The sequence below is a fragment of the Camelus bactrianus genome, chromosome 31, assembly GCF_048773025.1.
Source record: "Camelus bactrianus isolate YW-2024 breed Bactrian camel chromosome 31, ASM4877302v1, whole genome shotgun sequence".
Taxonomy (NCBI): domain Eukaryota; kingdom Metazoa; phylum Chordata; class Mammalia; order Artiodactyla; family Camelidae; genus Camelus; species Camelus bactrianus.
In genome coordinates this window covers 26040666-26061291 of record NC_133569.1, presented here as the reverse complement: position 1 = coordinate 26061291, position 20626 = coordinate 26040666, and the positions used below count along the sequence as shown (strand labels likewise).

Below are 20626 nucleotides of genomic sequence, written 5' to 3'. Positions count from 1 at the left end.
TGCGCAGTGCGGCCCGTCGGGCCGGGGCCGGGCGGCGCGGCCGGTGTAGTCGGCGGGCTCAGTGCGCGTGCGCCTTGCGGCCGGGGGCGGGCGGTGGCGGCGGCGGCGGCCGCGGAACGGAGCGGGGGCGGGGCGGCGCCGTCTGGCTCGGTCGGGCCCGGGCGGGAGCGCGGCGTGGGACAGTAGGGCTCGCGGGCTGCGGACGGCGGCTTAGGTGGCCGGCAGGTGAGGCCCGTGCGCCGCGGGGGAGCGAACGCCACGAGGGGGCCGCGGGCGGGGCGCGCTGAGGGGCGGTGGCGCCCAGGGAGCAGCGGGCCGCGGCGCATTGTCCAGGAGGCGGGCGGCGCCTGCACAGCGCCCCCTGCCGGTCGGGCCGCGGGTGGGGGCCTCGGGCTCGGGCTGCGCGCCTTTGTTCGCCGCCCCCGCCAACATGGCCGCCGCCCCCGGCCCGGCCGGACGGCCTCGCGCGCTTTGTTTCGGAGGCCTCGGCGCCCCAGTGGGCGGGGGGCGCGGGTCGACGGGGCCTGGGGCGGGGGGGGGGTTGATGCTGCGGGCGCCGGCGGGGGGCGGGGCGGGGTGAGTGTTGCATAACCGGGGATGGGCGGGGGAGAGAGGAACGGGACCCTGGAGGCTTGAGGGGGAGGGTAGGATTCCCCCGGGGCGGGAGGGGGCAGGACTTTCCCAGGGTGGGTGGTGTGTGTGTGCGTGTGCGTGTGCGTGTGCGTGTGTGTGTTGGGGGGGGATGGAAACGGGCCCTCCGGCTCCGGGCGTGGGGAGGGGCTGGAGTGGAAGGTGGGAAGCAGGTGGGGGAGGGGGGCGCTGGGCCGGGACCCCACGAAGGGGAGGGGTGTCCTCCTGGGACGGGACCCCTGAGGCCTGGCGCTGCTCTCCCAGCAGGGCCGTGTGTCCACGACGGCGCGGCCTCCCCGGCAGCTGCCCGGGGTCCTGCAGCCGTGGGCTTGGCGGAGAAGTGGATTCGGGGGGCTTCCCGCAGTACCTTCCCCACCGCGTCACCCGCCCCCTTGGCGGCCTGTCCGCGCACTCTGGGCAGCCCTGAGCGGGACGGGCCGACGGCAGGGGTTCCTGCACACGCGCACACACACACACACACACACACACACACACACACACGCGCTTTCCTTTTTTCATCGCGAGTGACCTTGAACGCATTCCGCAAGCATTTGCTGAGATTAATTGCTGGGCGCGGAAACTGCGCAGTGCCTTGGGTTTGGCTCTGTTCGCCTCTCCAGTTGGGGATGCGTTCTCGACTTCACTGGGTTCGGTTTTAGTGAGGGCCTCAGCAGTAAATGCCACGGAATATGCACCCCCAGATGTGTTTACGCAGTTGCTTTACATTTATTTGCTTTTTAAAGATGATTTGTGGATTGGGATTCCTGGTTTTGGCGAGGGTTTTCCATGCATGTTGAAGTAGCAAATACCAATTTGCTGTATGTCAAAAAGCAACACACGATACATTTAACTGTTTTAAAGGATTACTCTGTATAACATGACGTGTGCCGAAGACGACATACCTATCAAGATGCGGATACCTATGTAACTTATGTTGGAATTTTCTGGAAAGAACTCTGCAGTCTGAAAGGATTGATGGAGCGTACAGTAACTGCTTCCTACATAGCTTTTGTTAGGAAGTGAATATCAAAACTGCACTTGGGGGTGTATACCAGGACTGGTTGAGTTTGTGAATTCTTAGAGGTTGTGAACTTTCAGAGACTGAAATTTCAGATGGGGGTCAAGTGAAATGAGGCTTCTGGCCCCGCCTCCCACTGCCGTAATTAACGGGAAAATAGCAAAAAATTATAGTACCTACTAATTTACAGAACCTTTATTATCAGACTTGATAATTATATGTAATAGTTGCTAAATATGTTTGTGTCAGTTATAGATAGTAGGTTACTATTAAAATGCTGTGAAATGGGTAAGGAAAAGGGGCCTTCAGCCTGTGATTAAATTAGAATTTTTCTTTAAAAGATTTTAGATGATCCCCGGAATTTTGATAGCACTGTTTCTTACAGTACCTTTATTTACCAACTCAGAACACAGTAACACTATTTACTTACTTTTAGAATATCTGAAGCAGTGTTAACGTGGTATTCTTTGTGACTCTAGTGCTAAAAAGTGCTACAGGAAAAAACAAAGGGGTCCTTGGTCACTTCAGTTTGGGAAACAACGTATGTCCTCTCCTTGTCCCCTAGGGTCACAGTTCACATTATCACATTCCTTGGGCTCTGAGAAATGGTACCAGTGATGTTTTCCATGTTTGGTCCACGATCCCTTGTTTTGTTTTCAGTGTGATACGTAATAACATCCATGAAATCCAGGTAATTGTGAAGTGTTGGTCATTGGTCTCCGTATAGATAATGGTACCAGTCCCATAAATTGTGGACTGGGAGGTTGATGTGGTTTGTGTGTGCCTGTGCATCCTATGGGAAGTAGTACCTGAGATTTGGCTCTTACTGTATTGATAAGATACAATTAGGAGTTATTAATTTGAAGTCTTAACTAGAAGAAATTTAATTATACATCGTTTTCACTTCCCAGTGACTTACCTGATCGTATAGTTACAACTCCACTGGATGCACTTTTTAATTGTTGGCGATTTTTCCTTTCGTATGTTAGAAATACATAAAAAGTCTACTACTGTTTCTAAAGAATTACTCTGAATTATTTTACAGATCAAAAATAATGCCGTTGGGTATTTCTTTTGAATTAGCCATTAGCAGGATTTGAATTTGCTGAGAAAGAGTGGTTAATATATGTCATGTAAATACTTTTTTATATTTATTAGATGCTTGCTTAAGTGTGTTTTCTTCCACTTTTCCTTGAATGAAAATAAATTGAAGAGGGGAATCAACCAGTTTGAAAGGCATCATGGTATTGTGGAAATGATATGAGCTCTGGAGTTGGACATGGATTTAGCATGACCTTCAACTCAGAAGAGTCTGAGTTGAAATCCAGCCCCCCTCCTTACTGGTCCAAAGCCACATGCCTGATTCATCACATGACTGTTTTCAAACTACTCCTCAGCTGAAGACTGGGATGAAACCCATCACAGAAGGCTTCTGTGAGAGTTAAGTGACATGGGTTTGTAGCTCCCGGTACAGCTCCTGAAATGCAGCAGCTGGTGCCAGTCATTGCAGATTTCCTTTTCCTTCCTGCTTTTGAACTTTGCAAAAGTTACTAGCATTGTTTTTCAACATTGGGTTGCTTAGCTGTGCCCCAGTCTTCAATTAAATTTTAAATAAAGACTTTATTGGTGCTTATTTTATGGCCTTAAAATTGTCGTAAGTCTTGTTTGGGCTTAATACATAAAGATGTGCCCTTAGAGACCTGACAGTTTTGTGGGGAAGACACCCCTGCACGTGATGAGGAAATGCTGTGCTGAGGGTGACTGGGAGGAGCAGGTGATGCTCTAGCAGGGTTAAGAATATAGAGTAGAAGGGGAAAGAAGCTTAGATGGGGGGACGGCAGGAGCAGTCGTGAAGAGAGTGAGACCTTCCTGGATTTGAATTCCAACCAAAAGTTTGTCGCGTGTTGTCTTGCTCCCGCATGAGTGGTTCCTAGGGCTCCGGGATGTCCTAAGTTCCCTGTAGGTATTGAGCATACCACTGCTGATGCCACGGATTGTTTGGCATGGCCAGTCTGTCTAGGGATGTATCTGGGACCTGATTTTAAGTAATTCTACATGTGACATTACGGTGGTTGGTGTTTATCCTGAAGGTGGGGGAACCACTGAAAGGCATTCAACAGCCTGAAAGGTGGGTGAGAAGAGTCTGCCAGTGTAGGGTCTCTGGTTTCCAGCGTAGTCTGTTGAAGAAGGTGGATGAAATCATTTGAAGGAGGGGGTATTTGTCTGAAGTCCCTAGAATGTTAAATGTGTTGACTTTTTTCTGGTGGGGGGTGGTGTGGAAGGAGGAAGAATCAATTCATCTTGGGTATTGTATCCAAATGTTGAGAGACTGTATGAAGAGACTAATAAAGCATTTTTAATACCATTTGAGATGTTTTTAGATTGTAGTAATGAAAAAGGCGGAACAACTTTTATAAACTTAGATTATATTTGTTTGCGTATAGTTCCGTTTGCTTATAGTTACACCTTTATAACCTAGGTTTAATTTTCGCATTTGCAGATGAACTATATATTTATCTATAGACGATCTGTGTAGTTATAGGCGTGTATATTTATATGGCCTGTATGTCTGTCTGTATATTAATTAATCGTGTATTTAAAGTAATACTTCCAGCTTGTGTTTTTGGTCCTGACACAAGTGATAAGGATGTTCTTTTTCCTGTGTACAGGATTGGTTTGTTGCTGTGAGTTTCTTTGTTCTTTCTCTCTTTTGAGGATCACTGTGGACCCATGGAATTTTGTGTATTCAGTGTGTTTTAACCAGGAACAAGCAGTCATCGTGCTTTTTCCTCAGCTTGGCGGTGGTCCTCTCCGCGTAGTTCTCTTCCCATGGATGTGGCCACGTTAAACTTTGAACTGTCTCCTGCTTGTGACAGAAGATACTTGAGGCTCACTTGGTGTTTTTCCTGCCCCAACCCTGTCGGCCAGCTCTAACAGCGCCTTCTGTCAGGCAGTGGAGTGCGGACACCAGAGTCTGGGGCTGTGTCCTCACTGCCGCCGTGGTGCTCTGCTGTCGTTGACAGGCTTGGGAAATAATAAACTTTGATTTTGTGTTGATATTTCCCATTCACATTTAAGTTTATAGAGTTTTTGCTTTGAGTTTATTCTTTTTCCTCTATTGTTAAAAATTTGCATTCTTAGCAACATCAGTTACTTGTTTTTATCCTACAATGTAAATAAATAGTAGGTTTAAAACGCTAGTAACAGTAAAGTGAGTATAGGTTTATGTTAGTTTTTTGTTTTAAAAAAGTATCCGCGTATGGATGTGCAGTTGCCATTTTGAATCACAAAGTCATTTGAAAACGTTTTCCCTCTGATTTTGTAACCAATTTGATTGTTAATTTGGTTTATTTGAATGAAATCCTTAACTTAAGGATTGCTGTAATTTTTTTAACGTATTTTTTTCAGTATGTAAAACATTTATGGAATCCCAAAGTTGTAGCTGCGTTGCAAAAGGTGTGTTCACATTCTCTCTTCTGTTCCTGTTCCCTGCACATTCCTTCCTGCCCCGTTTTTATTAGTGTCTAATTTATTCTTCCAGTGTTTAACTTTTGCAAATATAAGCACACACTTTTTTTTTTTTAATTTACCTGTCTTTCTTAAAAAGAAGTCTGTGTACACTGTTGTTTATTCCTTTACTTAATATATTTTGGAGATCACTTCGCACGAGCTCTTTTCCATCCTTTTGTGCTTGTAGTTCATCTCGTTATGAACACTTGCTTCTGTTCCATTGCTGTTATAAGTAGTGCTGCAGTGGACAGCTTTGTGGATGTGTCGTTCTGTATTTGTGCAGGTGTAGTTTCAAGGTAGTGGGATTGTTGGGTAAGTTACATTTTAAAATGGCGGATCTGTATGTCACCCTTTACCTAAAACTTTCTGTGGCTTTCCATTGCTTTAAGGACATGGCCTCAAGGGTACGCAGACTTTTTATCCTTTGGGGCCTTGGCCTCATGTGCACCACATCTCCTTGCATCACCTGTGCCCAGCATCTCCTCTGCCAGGGAGCGTGGCGTCTGTTCTCTTCCTGGAATGCTCTTCTGTCCTTGTTTCGGTCATTCCTGCCTACCTTTGGAGCTTGTCCATTACTTTGTGAAATTCTTTTTGTATGAGTTTGCAAATTTTATAATAAAGGTAGAATAGGGAACTTCTGTGTGGCCATCACTCACTACAACCATCAATTTTCTGAAGTTTTTAAAGTTTTTTCTTGGTTTCCCTGAAGTCAGGTCCTTCTCTTAGCGACATTGCTGTCCTCGGCACTTACGCAAATTACAGTGTTACCTGAGTTTGCATAATTTAGTGAATTTTTGTTTTCTCAAAAAGGCTGAGCTTCACGGAAGCAGCGACTCTCCCTGTTTTTGTCCATAATTACTTTTCTAGTCCTTAGGTCAGTGCTTGGGTTGTGAGTATTCAGATACCCTAGGTGGTAGCTAGACTTGTGCAAGAGGAGATTCGGGCTCTGTGGGTAAATGTGTGCTCTGCTGTGCAGGGGTTTGTCAGACAGGTGTCATTCAGGTATCTCTGTTAACACAGGACGTGAGCAGCTTGGAGATAAGGCTGTTCTCTGCGTGCTTGGTGTTGGAGTTTAAAGTCCATAGGACCAGCATTTGGGAAAGGAGGATGGATGTACAATGGGGAAGAACAGACTGGAAGCCAGAGCAAGGCAGATCGAAGGCTCTGTCAGTTCTGTTGCCATTGACCTTAGCTGTGTCGATGTCTTGCAAAACTGGGCCTTTGTTGTGGAGCCAGCCGCACACAGTCGGCCCAGGAGGCCAGGACTCTTGGAGCCTGGAGGAAGGTGGAGGAGTTGCTGCAGTGTCACATCAGTGGGGCAGGTGGGGAGATCAGCGGGTGCAAGCTGCAGGCGTCCTACCAGATGTGCTGCTGCGCTTGCAGCCTCTACCTGCTGCACGGTAATCTGTCTTTCTTGTGGCCTGCCCAAACCAGAAGCAAATGGGAGGGGGAATCCTGGGGTCTGTGGTTTAGCCTAGCCAAGTTAAAACATTACAAAACGAAACAATGAGCTCAGGGCTTTTTTTTTTTTTTTTTAATTTCCAGCTCAGGTTCCACATGAGGGAGCTGAAAGTTTCTATGACCGCCCTAAAAGTACAAATAGAGTTCCCAGGTTATAAGTGAGCCTTGATTGATAAGGATGGGATCCTGAAAACTGGATGAGAGACATACGGTCAGGTTCTGATTCAGCCGGAGACCTGGATCCCCTGAATTCTGCTGGGCTACCTTTGCCAGTAGAAGCAGCCTTTCCGCCCCTTGCCTGAGGAACTTTACCTCCCTGTGCCTGGAATACCTACATTTGGCTTCCCCTAGGAGCCTCCATGGGGCTCAAAGTGTGCTGTGCAAACTGACCCATGGTAAGATGAGTCTGCCCGCCATAGAATTGTCTAGTTTGCCATTATAGAGAGAGGAACCTTGTGGGAATGGATGTTAAGGGTGTAGAATAACGGTGGAAGGCACATAAAGTTGGGTTAGGCCAGATGTATTGATGTGGATCCATAAGCAGAGATTCTGGATTCAGTGTTGTAGCTCGAGGGGCTAGAAAGGGCTCTGCTTGGTTGATTGCCTTAAACAAACCAAAAGATGGTCTCTGCTAAGTGGAGTTGAGAAGCGAGGACTGCCTGTGTGCTGTAGAGGAAGGTATCCGCAGGCTTGGAGTGTATCTGTCACAGAAGACCTGCTCACCACCCTGGAAAGATTCATAGGTCAGGCCCCACAGCCCTAAGACACCTGCACGGGGAGCCCCAGCATCCTCAAGAGCTCTGGTCACTCCTCCCTTAGGTCAGAAATCACAGTGGGAACTGCTGGCCCTGAACTGGGATCCGTGAGTGCGGTGGCAACAGTTGACCCTGGGTTGGTAGGTCTGGTAAATTGTCTTTTAAGATTTAGAATGAGTCTCTCTCTGGGTTACAAGTACTGGTAATTGTTTTTGGTTACTCTGGTATTTTTGTTTAACGCTATAAAGTTTTTCTTTAAATTGACTCAGTAAAAAATAAAAGCACTCTTACATATTTTCCATTCATAGGTATCCTTCACAATTTTTAATCCATTAAGTAGGGTTCATCTAAAATACATAGCCTTTTAATAAATGATTTATATCACTTGTGGGACTATAATTTGGTAGAATCTCTTTGGAAGGTGGCTTCACTAAAACAGAAGTGCCTGTACTCTGGCCTAGCAATTCCACTGCTAGGAATTTATTGTGTAGCTGTATTTGCGTAAGTATACAAATCTGTCTGTGTAAGATTTTTCATTATAGTGGTGTTTGTGATAGTGGAAAGTTAGAAACAACTGCCTAATATTGGGGTTAACAGAGTAAAATAAGTGGTCTTTGTATCCACATACTGGAATGTCCTGTAAAACAAAATAAAAATAAGAAAAAATTTTCCTGTACTGCATGGAAAAGCTAACAGTAAGAGAAGCAAGTTGTAGAACTGTATGTTCTCACTTTGTGTGTGCGTGCATGTGTGTCTTAAGACGTTTGTATATCGATACCTGTTATGCTTTAGTTTTTGTGAAACAGTATGTTATTAGGTTCACTGCAGTCTTTTAACAGTGATTATCTCTGGGGGATGAGACTGATGGAGGAGAGGGAGGAGGGCTCTGTGTAAGATAGTAACACTGGCTGTAAATAGCTTCTCAATCTGACTTAATCGGAGCACTTTCTCCTTTGGTTTGAGGACTGTTGACTTCTCAGAGTCTTGCCTTTTCTCTGATTTTGGTGTGTGTGAGATACACTTTTAAGTACAGAAGTGGTTTCAAATCCATGGTTGGTGACACACCAGCTGTGGAACTACTACTCATTTCATCATGAATTTCATTCACGTGGTCACCTATCGTTGTAGTTTGTTTATTCATGTAATGATTTATTCATGTGTTATTCATGGCTGTTTATTCTGTTGATAAATACTGGGTTGTTCCCAGTTTGATACTGTTAGTTCAGGTCCCCGAAGAACAAGAAGACAGCAGGTTGAGATTAGACTTAGATGCATTGAGGGAAATACTTGTGAGAGAGCCAACAGCCCCTTGCAGGTCTGATGCATTGGAGGGGAATGTCTGGTAGGATAAATCTTAAGACTGCAGTGCAGTTTTAAGAACGTTTAAGCAAGGCCAGTGAGGAGTCCTTCAGTGAAAACTGGGGTCAGAGGAGTCCCTTATCCTGTAGGAATGGGTCTGCTTCAGTTAGCATCCTGCCTATGGCCAGTCATTGGCTAGAGCAGCCTGTGGGAAGTGTTGGGCTGGGTGAAGGGCGACGGGGATTCACAACAGAGCAGCTCCCTAAGCCAGGTGATCCAAGAGGCTCATGTTTGTGACTGTCAACAGGGCTCATGTGAGTGGACTTGCTGTAGTCATTCAGGTACATGTTTCTTGCATGCTTTTCTGTCAGGGAGACTTAGGGGTAGAATTGCTGAGTCATATAATATGCATGTGTCCCATAGTAGTAGATAATGCCAGACTTCCAATGTGGATATACCAATTTCTGTCCCAACTGCAGTGGATGCATTTTTGTGGCTCTGTGTCCTCACAAGTATTTGGTCTTTCTTAATTTATTTCAGTTCTTAAAGAACAGACTTGTTACACAGACTTTAAGAGCAATGATGAGATTTGTCACTTCTCCTTCCCTCTCCTAGTGTTCAGGTTTCCAAATGGAGCTTTTTGCAGTGCAAGTCTTTTCTTTGTCTACGGTGAGCAGAGAGCAGAGACTGGGGGACGGGGGCAAGGGTGGAGAAAAGAGGGGGAGGGCATGGGAGAGGAGTGGGAATTTTTTTGGTCTTAATCAACTAAGATTTCTGGGATTGTTTGTAACCATAGCATACTCATTAACCTATCCTGACAGATACCACCCCCAGCCATCCTTTTTTTAAAAATACACTTTGTTAAGAGCAGATTTGGGTTTACAGCAAAATTGAGTAGGAAGTGCAGAGTTCCCCCGTACCCCCTTATCTACATATTGTCAGTATCCTGCACAGATTGTACATTTGTCAGGATGGATGAACCTACAGGGACACATCATCATCATCCAAAGCCCATAGTTCACAGAGGGTTCACTCTTGGTGTTGTATATTCTATGGGTTTTTACAAATATGTAATTTGTATCCACCTTTATAGTATACAGAATAGTTTCACTGCTCTAAGAATCTTCTTAGATTCTTATTTGTTTCTGATTTCAATCTTGATTCCATCGTGGTCAGAATACTATATAATTAAAAGCTTACGAAGTTTCTTGAAGCTTGCTTTATGGCCCAACATGTGATCAGTTTTTGTAAATGTCCTCTGTGTACTTGGAAAGAATGTGCTTCTGCATTTGTTGGATGCACTGTTCTATATATTTGTCAGTTTATCTTAATCATGTTAAATTTTTCTGCATCCTTTTTTCCTTTTGGTTGCTGGTTTTATCGATTACCAAAAGAAATGTATTGTTACTCTTATTTTGCATTTGTCTGTTTCTCCTTACTTATGATAATTTTTGCTTTATCTATTTTGAAGCTATGTTACTAGGTGCTTACATGTTTAGAATTGTATATTTTCTTCATCAGTTAAGTCTTTTAAAATAGTTAAATGTCCTTCCTTAAGGCAAAAGTATTATAGAAGTAAACTTAACTTAATATAGCTACATTGTCTTTTCTTTGGTTAGTAGGTGCGGTATATCTTTTTTTTAACCCTTTGTTTTCATTCTTTCTGCGTACTATGTTCTGGATGCTTCACAGCCAACAGTGTAGAGCTGGGATTTTAAAAAATCTAGTCTGACAATATTTCTTCTAATTGGAGCATTTGTTCTACTGATATTTAACACAATGACTGACATAGTTGGGGTTAAATAGGTTACCTTAATCAGCGCTTTCTGTTTATTGTGCCTATTTTATGTAACTTTGTCTCCTTTTTTGCCTTGCTTTGGATGCTTATTTACTTTTATTTCTCTGCTAACTTGGAAGTTACTTAAAGCATGCATTTTTGACTTGTCAAAACCTAGTATTTGGTTATTTCACCCTCTTCCCGGGCACGTAAAACTCCATTTATCTCATTTTCACTTACGTAGCACAGTGTGTGCTATTTGAATTCTGTGTGTATTTTATCTTCAGACATCATGAATTTGTGTGGTCAGTAGCTATTTAGATTTACCCTTTTCATTGCTCTTCCATTTCTCGCTCTGATTCCAGTCCAGTCCAGTTTCAGTTCCATTTTCCTTCTGCTGGAAGAACACGCCTTGTTTCTGCCTTGTTGTATGACCCTAGTAGTGAATTCTCTGAGTATACGTTAGTCTAAAAATATTTCCAATTGATTTTCCTTTTCAAAGGGTATTTTTGATATTACAGAGTTCTGACTTCTCAGTTTTCTTCTAAGGTATTGAAAGAAGTTATCGCATTACATTTTCAGCTTTCATTCTTTCTGTAAGAAGTAAACTGTCAGCTTAGTATTTCCTCTCATGGATGGACTCTGTCTTTTTTTTAACGTCAGGCTTTTACGATTTTTTTTGTCTTTGGTTTTAAACAGTTTTTAAGATCTGCCTAGGTATAATTTCTTTATATTTTGTTTATGTAGATCTTATTGAAGTTGTGTTAATGTCTTTTATTCTTTGGAGAAGTTTGCAGGTATCACCTCTAAGTGTTTCTGCCGCCCTGTCCCCCAACCCTCCACTCCATTTAAATGTGTGTCAGGTCTTCCCAGGCTCTTCTCTCCCCACGGTTCATTCTGAATATTCTTTGCTCACTGATTTTTAACAAGACTAGCCTACTGTTCATCAATCCATTGATTTTATTCTATTTTTCCCTTCTGGAAAATCTGGTTCTGTGATAGTTTTCTACCAAATTTCCCATCTTACGTTTTAGCTCTTTGACCGTAATAGTTACAGCTGTTTTTTCGTTTGGTAATTTTATCTATCCCTGTAGCCTGCTTCCCGTCGCTTACTTTAAAGTGTGGTTTTGTAACTCCAGTACCTGGCAGCCCTGCAGGCCTGCTTTATGTTTTGTTGTTTGTTTGTCGTTTCTGCTAGTGCTTATCCTGTCTCTGTGGGCTAACTTGCATGTGTGCCCCTGGAGTAGATTACATCTTGAAAATCTTTTGAAATAATTTGGGGTCTAGGATGATACTCCTAGAGGGGATTTCTGCCTGCTTCTGCCAGGCGTCCGAGGGAGCAGGCAGTCTGGGATGCCCTCAGCTCAGTTTCAGGGCAGAGATGAGTTGTAGCTGGTTCTTACCACTCCCTCAGCTCCTGAGAGCAGTTCAGCACTCCGTCTCACAGACACATGGGTTTTTGCACCAGCCCCCTCTTCCCTGGGTTTTGTTCTTCGGTCCCTCTCTTCGCAAAGTTGTTACCCTTTCAGCTGCCCCTTAACGCTTGGCAGTTACTCTCAGGGGTAAAAGTGGTTGTTGCACGTGCGGGGTTTACCTCTCTGGAAGCAGTAGGATCTTCAAGTTCTTTGATTCCTTCAGGCATATGTTCAGTGTATGTGTCAATGTGTGTGTTCAAGTTTTTGTCATAGATGTTTTCAGTCCTACAGTCGTCCCTCAGTTTCTGCGGAGGATTGTTTCCAGGATCCCCCAAGAATACTAAAATCCATGGATGCTCAAATCCCTTGTATAAAATGGCATAATATTTACATATAACCACTGCACATCCTCCTGTATTCTTTGTCAACTCTGAATTATTTATAATACCTAATACAACATAAATACTGTGTAAATAGTTGTAAGCACAATTTCAGTGTTGTGTAAGTAGTTGCCAGTGCTTTGGGGAACTTTCTGGAATTTTTTTCCCCCTTGAATTTTTCAGTTTGGGCTTGGTTGAATCTGTGGATGCAGAACCCACAGATACAAGGGGTCAGCTGTACGTAAGTCAAGAAGGTAGTGTAAAAGAGCCCCCTTTGTGTCTTTGCCACCCCCTCCGGTGATGTCTTCCTGACTTGGATAGCTTCCTGGCTTCTGGTGTGACAGGATGTTCCGGACTCCACACATATTTCCTCTCCCTCACCTGGAGTTAGCCAGTCCTATAAGAAGCCCTGGTTCCCAATAGTTTTTGTTAGGGGTGTTGTTTTAGATTTTATTTAGATTTTTCTAGCTTTCAGAAAGTTAGCCAGTCTATCTCCACCAGGCTTGTCCATTCTTCACATTGATACCTTCAGGTCTTTAAAGACATCAAGGCTTCAGAGTTACTTTTTTGCCAGTGGTTTTAGGCAGGGGTGGCTGTGCCACGGACCTTTTGGCAGTCTGGTGAAACCTATGGATACCTTTTCAGAGTGTTTCTGAATGCAATAAATAAAAAATACAAGGGATCACAAAAAGAATCATTTATATTTAAAAAATTAATAAAATATGAAAACGGTTTTAATTTAGTAATACGACTTTTTTGTTAAGTGACAAGGCAGTATTGTTAGCAATACAGATAATTAAAATTTCATATTTTAAGGTACTAAAATGACAGCTTTTGTTGTAGTAAATTGAGGTAGTCTTTTGATTTATCTCCTTCCACAGATGGATCAATGAATAATTGATAATAGGATGACAAGAGAGCCTTGTGGATCTGTGTGTCACTGCAGTGTAACCCTGACACCCCATCTGCCTGGAGTGAGGTCCGACTAGAGGGCAGGGCGCGGTCGTCCCTGCAGCTGCCCTCCCTGCAGGCACCAGCAGTACACTCGGGGTCCACAGGCGGCCCCCACGGCTGACCTGCTGGCTGCAAATTCGGGGGTTCCCACGACCACCTCAGGTTGGATTATTTACTGGAACAATTGGCAGGACTCTGGAAAGTGCTGTACTTACGGTTACAGTTTCATTACAGCAGAGCTGTGACACATAGGGCGCGGTCTGGAAGGGTCCGAATGGGAAGCGTCTCGTTGCCTCCGGTGGAGTCAGGAGGGCCACCCTCCTGCGCACGGATGTGTAACTGCATGGAGTTCGGTATGTTGACCAGGGAAGCTCTCTCCAGCTTCAGTATCCGGAGTGTTGACTGGGGTTTCATGGTGTAAGCATGGCTGAGCAAATCATTGGCGGTGAGGTTGAGCTCAGTCCCAGCTTCCCTCCCTGAAAGGTGAGCTGCTGTGAGGGGATTCAGAGCTTCAGTCCTCTGATCCCATGGTTGGTCTTTTTGGTGTGGCCGGCTCCGTTCTAAGTCTTGTTAACAGAAGCTGTCTGGTAGGGGCCACTGTGACTCATGAGACTGCCACTCTTCCTGGAGTGGGGAGTGCTACTGCTTACTTCCTTCACTTCCCTTTGCTCAGCAGGACCCTCATTCTTTGGGGCTCAGTCAAATCCCAGTGGCTGGCCCTGTGCCCCCTCTGCTCAGGACATGCTAGGGATTTGGAAGGTTCTTCCCAGGAACTGAGACAAGGACCAGCCAAACTCTTTGTTTTACAACAGTCACCAACTCTGTTGTCACAGTTTGATGACTAACGCCCTGATGGCTGATCCCCGCCTGTCATGTCTGTTCTGTGGCAGGGGTAGTACCTTAATTTAGAAGTGGTAGATGAGCTTCAGAGCTATTTTGAGATCTGCACCAAATGCAGTCGGATGGAAAGATCTGTGATTTCTGTTGTTGAGAGAGTCAGAGGTACTGGTAATAGCACTGTGGTTTATTTCATGCCTTCACGGTGGAAGGAAGTGCTGTATTTCAGGTGAGGAAAATGAAGACAGAATCCCCCCCCCCATCCGGATTCATGACGCCTGTGAATTTTGTCCATGCTTAAGAGCTCCTATATTAGAAGTTGGTGTTTAGATGTTTAGTGATTTAGGCTGTTTAATAATTTTGTTTGTATAGATATGGGAGTTTGGGGCTTTGAAGGCCTTCAGGTGTTTGCCTGGTATGTATTATATAGCCAAAAGCTGGTCAGTTATCAGTGCTGTGTTCAAACTGAGTCCTTAAGGTTTTAGCCAAAGGGACAGCCTGCACTGTGGAGGCCTTTAGAACTCTGACTTCAGGTGCCATGCATCGGAACATTTGTAATTGGACTTTCTAATAAATTCTTCTAGGTACTTGGGAAGGTTCTTCGTTGTTATCCAATTCCTTTTTTTTCTTTCCAAATTTACAAAATCTAAAACCATCGACCCCTTTTCTCTCTTAACATTTTTTTGGGAAAACTTTCAAACATAAAGAAAAGTTGAAATAAGCTGTTGAACATCTGTATACTCACCATCCAGATTCAGAAATTGCAGATATTTGCCATATTTTCTAAATCTATTTTTAAAAATCATATATTAGGAAGTAAGTTGCAGACTGTTGAGTACCTACAGTGAACCCACGTGGTTGCCACCAGTTCCACATTTTGCTGCTCTCCTCTCTCCGCTGTCTTTCCCCCCAAACCTTTTAAAGGAAATTTTCTATACACAGAAAGGTTGAAACTGGCTGAGTTGTACCTGTATGTTCTCCATTGAGATTCATTTGCTAACATTTTGCTGTACTAACATTTTTTTTGTTGTCACGCCATTGGAAAGTTGCAGTGAATTGCAGGCATCATGACACTTCTTAAAATGAGGATTTTTTCTATGCAACTACAATATGATAATTAAGAAAATTATGTCTTGTTTAATATTCGGGTCCTATTCAGATTATAGCTGTATGTCGTTTTTCACAGGAAAACTGGTGATAGCATGCGTCCCTCCCACCACGTCGGACCCTGCGTGGCAGCAGCTCTGAGACCCTTGTTGGCAGCCGAGGCTTCAGCTCACGCCCGGCGTGTCTGGCCATTCGTACTCCTGTGTGCTTTTCCGTTAGTGATCCAGGGGTTGACACTTCTTTGGAAGTTAGCACTTTTGCTTCAGCAGCCTTAGCGATTTATTTTCTTTTTATAAATTGCACTGTTTGGTGATAGCAGCTGGCAGCAAATATTTTGATACGTAACTTCTGCTTTGTGTTTATTACTTTTATATCTGAAACGTTGAAATACTCACTTCTTACCTTTTTGGGGACAGAATACGGTGTCATTGATTTTTGTGGTGCCCTTTTCCTTTATGGCTGCAACCTATGTTTATTTTTAAAATAGGAAATTTATCCCAGCAGTGCTTGCTACTTGCAGTCTGTATGACCACGTGAAGCTGTTTTAATTTCTGTGCCACAGTTTTTTAATTTCCAAAATGGAACGGTTGTAGTACGTGCCTCATGGTGGTTGTGTAGAGTCTGAGTTGGTGCGTATATAGCAGTGTGTGACACACAGCAGGTGCTTCGGGATGCTTGTTTTCCTGTGAAATAGTTTGTGAGAATCTTGTGATCCCCTTTGAGATCATTACAGAATGAGAATTTGGAGTTTCAAAACTAAATTCATGACACATTTTAGAGATTGTTAGCAAAACTGCATGCCTGGATTCTTAGCTGTTTAGTACAGATGGACTTAGCAAAAGGAAATCCTGGATCTTCTGTTCCCCAACTTCTTATTATGAAAAATTTTAAATTGAAATAAAAGTTTAAAGAATAACGTTATTATGATCTCGCTTAGCTTCGGAAATTAATACTTTGTCATTTTCACTTTATTTGCTTTCTTTCCCTGTACTATTTGAAATCCACTTGCAGACATTATGACAACCTACTTGTGGAACTTTCTGCCTGCATTTCCTAAGAATGAGTATATTCTCGTGCATAACCACAGTGCCATTGCTGTGCTTTTGAAGGTTAATGATAGCTCCATAACGTGTCATGCACTACGTAGTGTCTGTTAAATTTCTCCCCTTGTTTTAAATGTCATCTGTAGCCTTGCCCTCTGAACTTCTCATTCAGGGTTTGTCCTCTTTTAGTCTCTTTTAATCTAGAGCAGTATGCCTACCTTTTTTCTTCCTTATGACATTGCCCTTTTGAAGAGTGCGACCCATTTTTCTCGTAGAGACTTCTCACTTGCTCCCACATCACCTGTATTTCCTTTCAGCTGGAAATTAGGTCTGGAAGCTCCTGTCGATTTAGGTGAAGCATTTCTGGAGGGAATGTTTTATAAGTGATACGATGTACTTTGCATCACGTCACATCTGGAAGCCTGCCGAGTGTGGCTGGCTCACTGTTAGTGGTGCTGAATTGTTTGAGCCCTGCCTGTGAAGCAGCGTTTACAGTCAGTAGGTAATCTGAGGCGAGCCTTTGGTACGAGGCAGCATTATTCTCTAGCAGCCTTTCATCCAATGATGCTGTCAGTCTACTGAGTTTAGTCCTGAATACAGGACTGTCTTTTTTATGGCCTTCAAATTAAGCTCTATTTGACAACATTTTCTGTAATATTGGTGGGGGGGCGGAATCCTTATAACTCCTGCTATGTTAGAAATAATGAGATTTTGCTATCTCAGGGTTTAAAATAAGATCAGGTCATTGGAGTAGTAATTGCAACTCAAAAATGAGAAAGGACTTTTGTCTGAAATTTTGCATTTTTATATTACTCAGGAAGCTCCTGCAACCCTTCAGCCTGTGTCTTACACTTTTTTAGTTATAACAAGTTCATCCTGAAAATTTTAATGAAGTGGTAAGCAACAGAAAATTGTACCAAGATAAGCTCAAATCTGCCAGTGAGAAAGGCATACATACACTTTTTAGTTTAGTAAGCTAAAATTTTCATGTTACAGAACCAAGTTGATTTCTTAAATTAGGAAACATTGATACTTATATAGATTAAAATATTCTTCAGTTTTTAAAGTAGCGTTGTAAAGAGAGGCGGAGGAAAGGAGCAGAGTCACGGGATGTTTTTAAAACTCAGGAAATACTATGTGTATTGTATGAGAGTATTTTAGTGGTGAGAGAGAAATTGATTTAAAATATAGAGATGGGATGGATAAAACATGTGAAAGGGTTGAATTTAAACACAGTTCATTTGTCACTATAGTAGCAGAGGGTACCAGTCAGCCAGTGAACTTGGTGGTGGAAAGTTGAGTAGTTCTGTTTTGTTTACTTCCGTCTAACGTTACAGCAAAAAGCAAGCTTATCTGCCGAGGGAGGATGTAATATTGTCGAATGCCCATTTAATATACAAGATTATAAATCTGAATTTTTTCAGCCACGCTTAATAGCTTAAAATGTAGACAAGGAATTGGGTTAAGGTTTTGCCAAAAAAAAAAAAAAAAAAGAAAAGAAAAGCAAGGGAGTCGTTACAGTGGTTGGCCGTCTGGAATTTCAGCTGAGTTCATGAGAACAGTTAGTCCCCTAGGAAGATGAAGGTCAAGCCATAGTTTGGAGGTAGTGGTTGCATCAAAGAATTGTTGGAGTGGGAGTTTTAAGGTAAGAAAAGTAGAACGCTCAGAGGCGGTTTTGAGTGTGAGATGCTTGAAACGAAAGATTCTAAAGGCGTGGTGTTGGTGATGAGAAGGTTGAGGTTGTGACTGTGGAGATGGAGGGGGCTGGAGTTGGGTAGGTAGTTTGAAGTGAGGATGTGGGAAAACCAAGGGGTCACATGTTGCCAAGAATGTGATAAGAACAGTGGCGGAAAAGAAGCAAACCAGGAACCCAAATCTTCCAAAGTGTGTGCAGGAGGATGAAGAGATGGCTGCGACAGGAAGGGTGCCTGTTCCTGCTAGTGCTGTGGCGTGTGCCTCCACGTCGGGGTGCTGGGGTAGGGGCGATTGTGTGGTGTAGACAGTGGGGAACATGAACAGCAGCTTGGAGAGAGCTGTGGGGCAGCGGGGTCCACACATGGGTGTTTTCTTCTGGCTGGCTGCCTTTCCGAAGTCGGGGGAGAGGTTTGGGCAGGTGGGGGCAGGGGCCGTGGGGTTCCCACAGGGAAAGGTGAGTCAGGGTGGGAGGACTGGAACGGGCGGCTGAGGGTTCTGGGGCTGACACGGGCTGACACGGGCCGAGCAGTGCAAGGCTTCCATGGCTGTCGGGTGGACTCTTAGGGGAGGTTGGGTCACCGTCCTCGTTGTCGTGACAGCCTAGGCTTGGTCTCCTCAGCTCGCTGGCACGGGGAGGCAGGCTGGTGTAGCTCCCAGGAGGAGCGCTTGGAACCTGGCGTGGGGAAGAGTTACCTTCAGGAAAGGGGCTGCCCCGTTCAGCACAGGCAACCTCATTTTTTTGAAGATTGTGGCAGTCTGGAATTGTCAGGTGATAGTTAGCATTTTTAGCAATGAAGTATTTTTAATCAAGGTATGTGCATAGTTTTTTCAGCATACTGCTATTATTGCATGCTAAAAGACTGCAGTGTGGTGTAGACATAACTCTCAAATGCACTGGAAACCCAAAAATGAGTGTGACTCACTTGATGGCAATGTTTACTCTGTTGCGGTGTCTGGACCTGAGCCTGCAGTGTCTCTGAGGGGTGCCTGTGTGACTTACTGGCACCTGAAATACTATTTATTTTCCTTCCTCGCTTGTGTACTGTTTCTCCCCTTCTGCCTAAGCTTCAAACAGTAGACACTTAGTGAATTTCATTGAATGAGTTTACTATAAAATCCATTTGTATTTAAATCTGTCTTCCTTCAATAATAAGTTTTATGTAGTTAAGAATTCTTACCAGTTAAACTGATTCTTCTCTCCCTTGTTATTTAGGCTTTTTAATGATTTTAACTATTTTGTTACTTTTTAGTCTAGAGAATTAATTCAGCATTCCTCTCTGTTTATTTTTAGAGGAGATTCTGGGGATTGAACCTAGGACCTTGTGCAGGCTAGGCACGCACTCTACCACTTGAGCTGTTCCTCCTCCCTTCAGCAGTCCTTTCAGTTCTTAAACTTGTGAGCACGTGGCTATACGTTGTAGACATGATGACTATACAGGAGAACTGAACGTAGTCATGTGGTTCAGTGAAACTTGTGGGAGATATTTGTGTTCTGTGAGAATGTCTCTGTGTTTTACTACGTGGATGTAAACTGGAGCCAAATTTGGTTTAAATGATTAACTGCTTCCATAAGATGACTTAACTTTTCTGCATGAGTATGGAAATTTCTTTGAGGCTCCTCCAAAGTTACTGGATCTTTCCCTCTGGTTTCTGGAAGTTTGGGAGCAGAAAGGGAACTGCAAACTCACTAGAGGCTGTAATCCCTTCTCTTGCCCAAGGCTGCTGGCTTCCTGACCTTCCGCCTAGCCGTGCTCGGTCCTAGAGTAGATCCCTCTGCTGCCTCTCCCTCCAGCTTTGTTCCACCTCGTTCCTGCCGCACCTCTCTCACTGTGTCCTGTCAAGAAGATGGGCTGGGCCCATCTACGCCATCCACCCTTTTTTGACGTCTGCTGGCAAAATGGGTTGGAATACAGGAGGGGAGGCCGGATGCTGTGCTGTGTTGAGTCGACCTGAGGAACTGCACTTTCCCTTGTTAAAGGGTCCAGTTCCTCCTCTGCTCTCACTGCCCTGCGCTGTCCTTGGCACCCAGGTCCGAGGAGATAAAGCTGATTGCTTCTGGGCAAGGTGCGTTGTAGCTAACGCTGTGTTTGCAGTGCGCGTCACGTCTGACGGCTCACTTGGAGAGGTGTGCCCATGTGATGCTCCAGTAATGAGCTGTTATTCACTGTTTTACAGAGCACTTAGGATTGCACGGATTTTTGCTGAACTTGTAAAGGAGGCACTTGGGATGATGGATTAATAACAACAGCATTGAAATTCTATGGAAAGTTTCAAATTGGAGCGTTCAAGTTGAATTTTCACCCTAGTCCAGCAGCTCTGCTGCTCACTTAAATGCAGATGAATGAAGACCCCATTCGGGAAGACACCTGGCCAGCGGTCCAGAGCTGATGCAGGTAGGCAGCGCTGTTCCACTCACACTTTAGTGCAGCACGTTTACAACAGTTGTAAATTTGAGGAGCACTTGCATAGAATTCCTAGTGGCTTGCTGTTCTTAAAGCTTTGTGATGTTCATAATTTCATGTACATATACATGTGAAAAAAACAGGGTTAGGTTTTTTTTTTAATTGAAGTATAGTCAGTTTACAGTGTTGTGTCAGTTTCTGGTTACAGCACAATGTTTCAGTCATACACAGACGTACATATATTCATTTTCATATTCTTTTTCATTGTAGGTTATTGTAAGATGTTGAACAGATTTAGGTTTTTGAAAAGCAGAGATCATACTAATTTCTTGTGATCTCTTGC

The 20626-nt window shown here is 44.0% G+C and overlaps 1 protein-coding gene across 4 annotated transcripts in view; it reads left to right on the top strand.

Moving 5' to 3' along the window:
- The first annotated feature begins 19 nt into the window (after positions 1-19).
- SPIN1 (spindlin 1) overlaps positions 20-20626 on the top strand; it is a 68864-nt gene continuing 48257 nt past the window's right edge. For 2 of the 4 annotated variants that reach the window (XM_074355679.1, XM_074355676.1), the window contains exons 1-2: positions 67-225; positions 20057-20274. In XM_074355679.1, the coding sequence (XP_074211780.1) occupies positions 20223-20274 (52 nt within the window). In that variant the 5' untranslated portion in view covers positions 67-225; positions 20057-20222. Of the gene's footprint in view, positions 226-1167; positions 2340-20056; positions 20275-20626 lie in introns of those variants that run through there. The other 2 variants (XM_010950508.3, XM_074355677.1) reach the window with 2 other exon arrangements.